This window comes from Austrofundulus limnaeus, unplaced genomic scaffold (genome assembly GCF_001266775.1).
Source record: "Austrofundulus limnaeus strain Quisiro unplaced genomic scaffold, Austrofundulus_limnaeus-1.0 Scaffold318, whole genome shotgun sequence".
In the NCBI taxonomy this organism is placed as follows: Eukaryota; Metazoa; Chordata; class Actinopteri; order Cyprinodontiformes; family Rivulidae; genus Austrofundulus; species Austrofundulus limnaeus.
In genome coordinates this window covers 4625-13772 of record NW_013952720.1, presented here as the reverse complement: position 1 = coordinate 13772, position 9148 = coordinate 4625, and the positions used below count along the sequence as shown (strand labels likewise).

The 9148-nt window shown below is 46.1% G+C and overlaps 2 protein-coding genes and 1 long non-coding RNA gene across 3 annotated transcripts in view; all 3 read right to left on the bottom strand.

Annotated features, from left to right (window-relative positions):
* LOC106527248 (REST corepressor 1) overlaps window positions 1–222 on the bottom strand; it is a 1728-nt gene extending 1506 nt beyond the window's left edge. Inside the window, exons 1-2 of the mRNA XM_014022077.1 lie at window positions 115–222; window positions 4–20 (exon numbers count right to left, since the gene is read on the bottom strand). Coding sequence (XP_013877531.1) covers window positions 4–20; window positions 115–222 — 125 coding nt within the window. The remainder of the gene's footprint in view (window positions 1–3; window positions 21–114) is intronic.
* Window positions 223–1176: 954 nt separating this feature from the next.
* LOC106527290 (uncharacterized) lies at window positions 1177–2738 on the bottom strand. Its single transcript, XR_001311365.1, has 3 exons — window positions 1435–2738; window positions 1229–1262; window positions 1177–1196 (listed from the first exon to the last, which is right to left on the bottom strand). It is a non-coding gene; the product is annotated as an uncharacterized LOC106527290 (long non-coding RNA).
* A 344-nt stretch (window positions 2739–3082) lies between these two features.
* Window positions 3083–8918, bottom strand: LOC106527288 (REST corepressor 1; the record flags this gene model as incomplete). The annotated part of the gene is given in 9 exon segments (XM_014022125.1): window positions 3083–3219; window positions 3404–3454; window positions 3527–3602; window positions 3686–3804; window positions 5059–5220; window positions 5745–5797; window positions 5874–5954; window positions 8085–8144; window positions 8227–8918. Coding segments are annotated over 9 exon segments (929 nt in total), but the record flags the coding sequence as incomplete, so codon positions are not given.
* Window positions 8919–9148: the final 230 nt, after the last annotated feature.

Here is a 9148-nt window from a genome sequence, read left to right as displayed (position 1 = left end):
CACCTGAGCAGCAGGTGGCGCTGACAGAAAACCTCAGTGATGACACCAAAGTTCACTCAGGTCAAATAAAAGCATTTAAATAAATAAATCAAAGAATTATTCTGTAAAACTTACCTTCTGCTCAGGAGCTCCTTCATCCTCAGCTGAACACACTTCCATGTTTTTCTCTGCCTCCTCCTCCTTCTCTCCTCCATCACTTCCTCCCCCTGCTCCTCCGTCCATCTCCTGCTCCGCCTCCCACTCCTGAAGAACCTCGTCCAGGTTGAACCTCCGCCTGTAGTTCACCAGGAAGTTCTTCACCTGGACCACCGACTTGTTCCCGATCACGTCTGAGATGGCCTGGAAGTCCCGCCCGTACTTCCTGATGCCTGAAAAAGAGCAGAGAAGAAGAGCAGAGCTCAGGTTGGATTAAAAATGTAACCGAAAGGAGATTTTAGCTTGTTGCACCTCTACCAGCTGCAACGCTACAGTTTACAAACTAATACAGTTTGTTTTCCTGTGAAAATCCAGTGATGCTACAGAGCTGAAAGACTGCACAAATAACTGAAGAAGCTGAAATCAGCAGAGCAGGATAAATGTTCAAAACTGCTGAAGACTTAAGAAAAAAAGGAGAAAAACTAGTGTAATCAAACTCTAGCTAAAATTAGCAAAACCGTTGCTAAATAAAGCCAAAATGTAGCTAACATTTGCAAAATGACAGTATGAATTAACAAAACTGCAGCTGAAATTAGAAAAGTAGCTGCTGAAAATAGCTAAACAGTGGCTAAAACGAAATGTAACGCTGAGTAACCTAACCAGGCGTGTCATGTGATGCGGCGTGCCAGGTAATGAGGCTTCTCACATGATGAGGCGTCACCTGACGAGGCGTGTCACCTGATGAGGCGTGTCACCTAACGAGGCGTGTCACCTAACGAGGCGTGTCACCTAACGAGGCGTGTCACCTAACGAGGCGTGTCACCTGACGAGGCGTGTCACCTAACGAGGCGTGTCACCTAACGAGGCATGTCATCTGACGAGGCATGTCATCTGACGAGGCATGCCATCTGACGAGGCATGTCACGTGATGAGGCGTGTCACCTAACGAGGCGTGTCACCTAACGAGGCGTGTCACCTGACGAGGCGTGTCACCTGACGAGGCGTGTCACCTAACGAGGCGTGTCACCTAACGAGGCGTGTCACGTGATGAGGCGTGTCACCTAACGAGGCGTGTCATTTAACGAGGTGTCACCTAACGAGGCGTGTCACCTAACGAGGCGTGTCACCTGACGAAGGCGTGTCACCTGACGAAGGCGTGTCACCTAACAAGGCATGACACCTAACAAGGCATGACACCTGACGAGGTGTGTCACCTGACGAGGCGTGTCACCTGATGAGGTGTGTCACCTGACGAGGCGTGTCACCTGACGAGGCGTGTCACCTGACGAGGTGTGTCACCTGACGAGGCGTGTCACCTGACGAGGTGTGTCACCTAACAAGGCGTGTCATTTAACGAGGTGTGTCATCTGATGAGGCGTGTCACCTGACGAGGCGTGTCACCTGATGAGGCGTGTCACCTGACGAGGCGTGTCACCTAACGAGGCGTGTCACCTAACGAGGCGTGTCACCTGATGAGGCGTGTCACCTGACGAGGTGTCACCTAACGAGGCGTGTCACCTGACGAGGCATGTCACCTGACGAGGCGTGTCACCTGATGAGGCGTGTCACCTGACGAGGCGTGTCACCTGACGAGGCGTGTCACCTGACGAGGCGTGTCACCTGATGAGGCTTGTCACGTGACGAGGCGTGTCATTTAACAAGGCGTGTCATTTAACGAGGTGTGTCATCTGATGAGGTCACCTAACGAGGCGTGTCACCTAAGGAGGCGTGTCATCTGATGAGGTCACCTAACGAGGCGTGTCACCTAAGGAGGCGTGTCACCTGACGAGGCGTGTCACCTGATGAGGCGTGTCACCTGACGAGGCGTGTCACCTAACGAGGCGTGTCATCGGACGAGGCATGTCACATGACATGGCATGTCACATGACGAGGCGTGTCACCTAATGAGGCGTGTCACCTAAGGAGGCGTGTCACCTGACGAGGCATGTCACGTGACGAGGCGTCATCTAACGAGGCGTGTCACGTGACGAGGCGTGTCACGTGACGAGGCGTGTCACCTAATTTGGCGTGTCACCTAACGAGGCGTGTCACGTGACGAGGCGTGTCACGTGACGAGGCGTGTCACCTGACGAGGCGTGTCACGTGACGAGGCGTGTCACCTAACGAGGCGTGTAACCTAACGAGGCGTGTCACCTAACGAGGCGTGTCACCTAACGAGGCGTGTCACCTAACGCGGCGTGTCACCTAACGAGGCGTGTCCCCTAACGAGGCGTGTAACCTAACGAGGCGTGTCATGTAACGAGTCATGTAACGAGGCATGTCACGTAACGAGACGTGTCACGTAACGAGGCGTGTCATGTAACGAGTCATGTAACGAGGCATGTCACGTAACGAGGCGTGTCACGTAACGAGGCATGTCATGTAACAAGTCACGTAACGAGGCGTGTCATGTAACAAGTCACGTAACGAGGCATGTCATGTAACGAGGCGTGTCATGTAACGAGGCGTGTCACGTAACGAGGCGTGTCACGTAACGAGGCGTGTCACGTAACGAGTCATGTAAGGAGGCGTGTCACGTAACGAGGCGTGTCATGTAACGAGTCACGTAACGAGGTGTGTCACGTGACGGGGTGTGTCATGTGATGGGGCGTTACCTTGAACAGCGAGGAGCTGCTCCTCTGTGGTCCAACGATTGTTGAACTTCTGATTCATCTGAAAGCAGGAGGACAGGGACAGACTTGAACCAGGTCTAACAGAGACTGATGTCCGAATATCCTAGGACGACTAGTCACCAGAGGCGTAACCATAGTTACCTCAGGCTGCTTGAACTCCTCGACTCCAGAGCTGAGCTCTTCCTTCAGAGTGCTGTTTGTTTGTTTGATCGTCTGATTCTGAAAGAAAAAACACAAAGACACGAGTAAACAACACGTCGTCAGCCTTTACATCAGAACCGAGCGGTTCGGGTCCACGGACCTGCTTTTTGATGGACACCAGCTGACAGTCCAGCTGCCTGATGAGTCCCTGAGCCGACGAGGACGCCAGAGAAACCACGTCCTGCTGGCTTAGGAACATTCCTCTGGGAGGACGTTTCTTCATCCGCTGAGACACCTTCCCACCTGTCTGCTGGTTCACAGAGAGACAGACGGGCGGGACAGAAGACAGGTTACTGCGACCCATCTGAAAGACGGCGGACGGGTCTCACGGTTCTGATGAACCAGGTGCAAACGACGAATCAGGTCTGTCTTCTGTAACTTCCTCCTCATCAGATGGAAAACATTAAAAACTCTCAAATCTGCAGGTTTCTTACCTTAAAACTAGAAGCTGGTTTCACCTCAGACCTCTCGGGTTCGGAACTCGGCTGCAACGAGTCAAACGTGTCGCTTAGAACCGGGCTAAGACTCGGAAAGTAGAAAATTGCGCCGCAGTTTACCTCCTTCTTGTCTTTAGTTGAGTAAAACTCGGAGTCGCTGGGAGGGATTTTGTTGGCGGACTCACCGTCCTCATCGCTGCAGAATCCCAAACAACACGTCTCATTAACCAATCACACGATAGAGCTCACGTCCAGAATCCCACCGTGACCTCCGCTCACCTGTCTCCCTTCTCCTGTTTGGGTTTCCGTGTCTGTCGGTCGATCAGACTCATTTTACTCCGGGTTTTCTTCCAGGAGTAGTAGAAGCGCACCAGACTGGCCATGGATTTATCAGGCAGCTGCAGACACACACAAATAAAAACATCCTGAAATTAAAATAACAATTTAACCGTTTTCAGCTTCTAATGTTCAATGAACACAACCTTAAATTATCTGTGACATCTGTTTTTTTTGTGATAAACATGAATGCACTTTTGGAAAGATAACATATTGCAAAAACAATTTCACATCACTGAGATGAACAGTTGTTGAGATATTTGCATGTGAAGAAACAGGAAGTGATGTCAAAGGGGATTGTCTGCATGTAAACAGAGCGTTGTTACAACGGCTAACAACACAGACAGCAGGGAATCTTCTGATGTTTCTTTTAGATAATTTTATTCCCTATAAGAGAGAGATGAAGAAAAATCAGAGTTCAAATAAAATAGTTTTAATAAAACAAAGACCAGGGAGTTCCCCTTTGATGTCACTTCCTGTTTCACTTTAGCTGTGCCAAATTCAAAGGAAAATATGCCAATTATGTGACAAAATGGGTTAAATCATGAGTTTTCTGTCAATTTTTCTAATTATAAAGATATTTTCTTTAATTTTTTTGTATTTGAAGGACAGGCATGTCACAGGCACTTTAAATCAACAACAAATATTAGACCACTGGTTCCAAACCAACAACCCCTCTCCAGCTCTGCCTTAAGGGGAGGAAATCCCACTGGAAGGTTCTGGGTCGGACTCAGTTCTGCATCAACTGTACTGTTGGTTGCGCACATTATTTTATTTTTTAGAACTGGACATGAGGTGTCACCAGATGAAAGGGGGCGCCGTAAAACTGAAATGACACCCCTTTAGCTAAACGCCTGACCCGGTCGCCCCCCCATGAACTTTGCTCACCACGTCTAAATGAATCAAACCAGCCATGTGGGAAAACTTAGCCGACCACAAAAAGATGGATGGCAACAGTCCAGAGGAAGAAGGTTGCTCTATGTGTAAAACATTGGCAGGCAGAGGAGGCAACACATCTGACACGATGGCTGCGAGCTACCGTTAGCATCTAGCATTAGCGAAACACTTCATGTTGTTGTTGGGTTTCATTACTTTTAAGAAGGCAAAAGTACTGAGAGCCTTTGTAGCTTTAGCTGAACACCCATGTTGTATATACGTGCTCATACTGGTGATTTATGTTGTTTTTATGTGCGTGTAATGATTTTTATATTTATATAGTGATATTTGTTTATGTCAAACATCACTTCAGAATCTAAAACACAGACACGTCTCTCCACCAGTTTTTGCTCCAACTGTTGATAAAATGTTTTTTTTACCATTTGCTGGATGCGGTGGAAGCTCTTCCCGTGGAAGCTGAAGGCCTGTTCAAACAACACCCTGTCCTCCACCGTCCACTCGTCAGGAAACGGAGTGAAGTTCGGCAGGTCGGCCAGAGATTTCTCTATGTTGTGTTTGTGCCAGAAAAGCATCCCCAGAGACTGAAGGAGAAACAGGAAGTCAGGTATGTATTGATGTATGATTGATGGATGTATAAGTGGATGGATGGATGGATGGATGTATAAGTGGATGGATGGATGGATGTATAAGTGGATGGATGGATGGATGTATAAGTGGATGGATGGATGGATGTATAAGTGGATGGATGGATGGATGTATAAGTGGATGGATGGATGGATGGATGTATAAGTCGACGGATGGATGGATGGATGGATGGATGGATGGATAAGTCGACGGATGGATGGATGGATAAGTGGATGGATGGATAAGTGGATGGATGGATGGATAAGTGGATGGATGGATGGATGGATGTATAAGTCGACGGATGGATGGATGGATAAGTCGACGGATGGATGAATGGATGTATAAATGGATGGATGAATGTATAAATGGATGGATGTATGGATGTATAAATGGATGGATGTATAAATGGATGGATGGATGTATAAATGGATGGATGGATGGATGGATGTATAAACGGATGGATGTGTAGATAAACTCTAACCTGCTCCATGTTGTATCCATGTTTCTCCTTGGCGATGTTGATGTATTCGTCCACTGAAATGAAAGACACAATCAGTCTCGGCTCCACCTGACATTTGACCCGACAGCAGCCGGACCGGCCGGTTCTTACCCTGGTTCTGGTTCAGGCAGCTGCTGGGGATCCAAATCAACATCCCCAAGTTGTCTCTGCGCTGCGCTGCCTGGGCCACATCTGGGAGCAGACATAAAGGAGATTATTTGTCTGTTCACATTTTTCATGTGTAATAACTGAGGCCCCGCCCACACAGGAAGTGATGCTTCATCTACCCTGTTTGAACCTACTGATGTTCACAACCTGCAGGACAGCAGCACCAAGCTTTATGAACTGGCTCCAACATGTGAGTCGTAGACAAACATCAGATGAGTATTTCATGAAAGTTTCATCAAAACACATATTTTACTAACAGAAACAATGATGTGCTGACAGTAGGGATGTTGACCTGTCGTCAGCAGCTTCTTCCCAAACTGCTGTGACCAGATTGTACCAGGCTGCTCTGTGTGTTTATTTCCTGCTGCTTCATTATTTCTATGAATTTCAACAAAGCGTGCTGACGTCAGGTAGTTAGCTACAGCCTCGTCTTCCAGTTTGTAGTTTTTGTTGAGTTTTGAAGAGACACTGTTTTAAAAATAGGATCAAAGTAAATCATGAGTTTTTCTAGTGACCCTTAAATAGATAAACTACTACATTATTTTAGCTGCACTTGTTCCATATTTGATAAGGATTTGAAACTTCGAAGTATGTTTTTTAAATCTGGAATAGCGCTCGTTAGCAAAGTGTGTTGACGCTCGTCTTCATCACCTGACACATTTAACCCGCTGTCATTGGTTGAGCAGCTGTGTTTACTAAACACATGTCCACATGGTTTTTAAATTGTTTTAATTTCCTTACTTTCTAAGACACATTAAGTTGATTCAATGCTGCAGTTTGTCTTGTAATATTATTTTATACATTTTCTGCTACTTTTGCATTGGTTATTATTAAGTTTTATTAGTTTTTTTAGGATCCAAGATGCTTCCTACAATTTTATGGTGATATCTTAAACACTGAGGAAGTTATGATCAAAAATAGATCAGAACCAGGTGAAATGATCCCACTGGTTCTGCTGTGAACTGCAGCAAGAAAACATGAGCTGATTTCACCTGAACAATCAATAACTTCCCTCATAATTCAGATAATCACAGGATTTTGCTGTTATTTCGTAGATTTATAATGTTATTTTGGAATCCGCTGTCAGATTTAATATTGGTGTAGGATTAAAAAATTAATCCACATTCCTACTTACAGTGTGTTTTCAATGACCCTCATAACCAGGCAAATATTTGGCCTAGTTTTATTTATTTTTGTGTTTTCCATGGCAGATGGGATCGGCGGCCATCTTAAATCAGGTTGACTCCAGAACATCTATTAGATGATCTAATACAACTTTCTGAGAGTTTAAATAAAATCCATCCAGTGGTTCGTGAGATATTTTGCAGACAGACAAAGATGAACATCACTTTAAGGTAGAGGTGCCCAAAGTGGGGCCCGTGGGCCAAATTTGGCCCACCAAGCCATTTGATTTGGCCCACTGGCAGATATCCTGGTTACTAGATTGTAATCTCCTGTTTTATGTAGAAATACTATATTTGCACTTAGTCTTTTCAAACATCGGTCCAAGTATACARACAGGGAGCTGTAGTCAGATAGTCGTAACTCATGGTACTCGCTTTATCTTTGAATCATGTTAAGATTAGACTTAAAATACAAGTAACTTCAAGAGACATTTTTATTAGATTTAAGTCCATATCTAAATTTGCACACCTTATAAGACTATATATACTCAAATTTTAAAGTGTGAAAAGTCCCATGAGCCTTTGCTGCCCGAGCAAACGTTGAATTTTCTCCATGTCCATGGGCTGAAAACAAAAAATACAAAAAAAGTGGCCAACCGCCCTGTCTGCTAGCTTAATCATAAAAAATACAACTTTACTTGAAGTATTTGCATTTCGTGTATTATATTCTTGCAGTTGGTCCACCACCTTCAGATTAAATTTAATTTTGACCCTTTCAGGGGAAATGTTTGGGCACCCCTGCTAGAGGAGTTCTGGGGATTTTAAGAGAAAAGTTATGATTTTTTTTTTTACACAAAATCATTAATTTTGTTCTGACATCTGACTTCCTCACTAAAACGCGTTTCAGACCCTGAGAACCAGAACCGGTGTYATCAGGATTAATGGAACCGAACCGGTCTGAAGCTATTCCGTTCTCCAGTTGTTCGAGGCTACCCTCAGCTAACAGGCTAAGTCCTGTTTTAAATCTCACCCGGGTCAAAGTCCGGAACCACGGCCTGGTACTGCGGTCCGACCCGCATCCCTCCTCCACCTGTCCGAACACACACACACACAGAGGATCATCAGAACCGGTTCTGGAAAGATGAAGTCCAGCTGTGATCGAGGCTACCCACCATGCTCCTCGTCGCTGCTGAAGCCCGAACTTCCTTCTTCCCAGCAGCTGTTGGTGCTGGTTCCATTACCGGACAGGCTCTTCCCGCCGGGGCCACCGGCCGCCCCGGGCCCGCCGCCGGTGCTGCCGGTCGGGGCTCGGCCTCTCCTCTTCCCCGGAGCCTCCGGGTTCCTTTCCAGCATCGCCGGCATGACGAGGAAAACAAAAAGTAGCTCAGYCTAACGTTCAACTTCGCTGTTAGCCTGTTAGCTGCCCTGCTACTGCCAGAATAAAAAGGCAGCAAAAAGGAGGCTCAACCGGGAGTTTGGGTCGGAACCACCGGCGGCAGCACGGTTCGTTATTTTTTAACAGAGCCGTGCGCAAAAAAATAAAATAAAACAATAAAAAATCCGAGGCGGAAAAAGTTTTAAATCAAAAAGCAGAACTCGCTGCAACTCGTCGATGCTAGCTGAAGCCCCGAGATGCTCGAAAAGTTCAGAGCGGTGCAAAAAAACACAGTTCCGAACCACAGCAAAAGATCCGATCCGACCGAATCAGACCCGCATGGACCAGGAGACGGACTCAGACCAGAACCCTGCAAATCCCAGAGCCGGGCCACGTTAGAGTTTATCAGAGAGGAAAAAGATCCATGTGATCAAGCTGAGCCTGAATCTGAGATCTCTGCTGACGTCACAGGCCAGGGTCAGAACCACTCTGTGAAGACAAACTAAAGTTATTTACAAGTGTTTTATCCCAGTCTAAATAAATAAATAAACAACACTTGTTTACATTTAAGAAGCTCAAATTTGGCCATTTGTAGCTAAGCTTTTGTTGCATTCACTGACCTTTTAATATTAAAACGGATTAAATACGATTTAGTAAATTTTTTGTGTGTAATAAACCTAATTATCTCGTTTGCATTTCATATAAAAACTGGTCGAGTT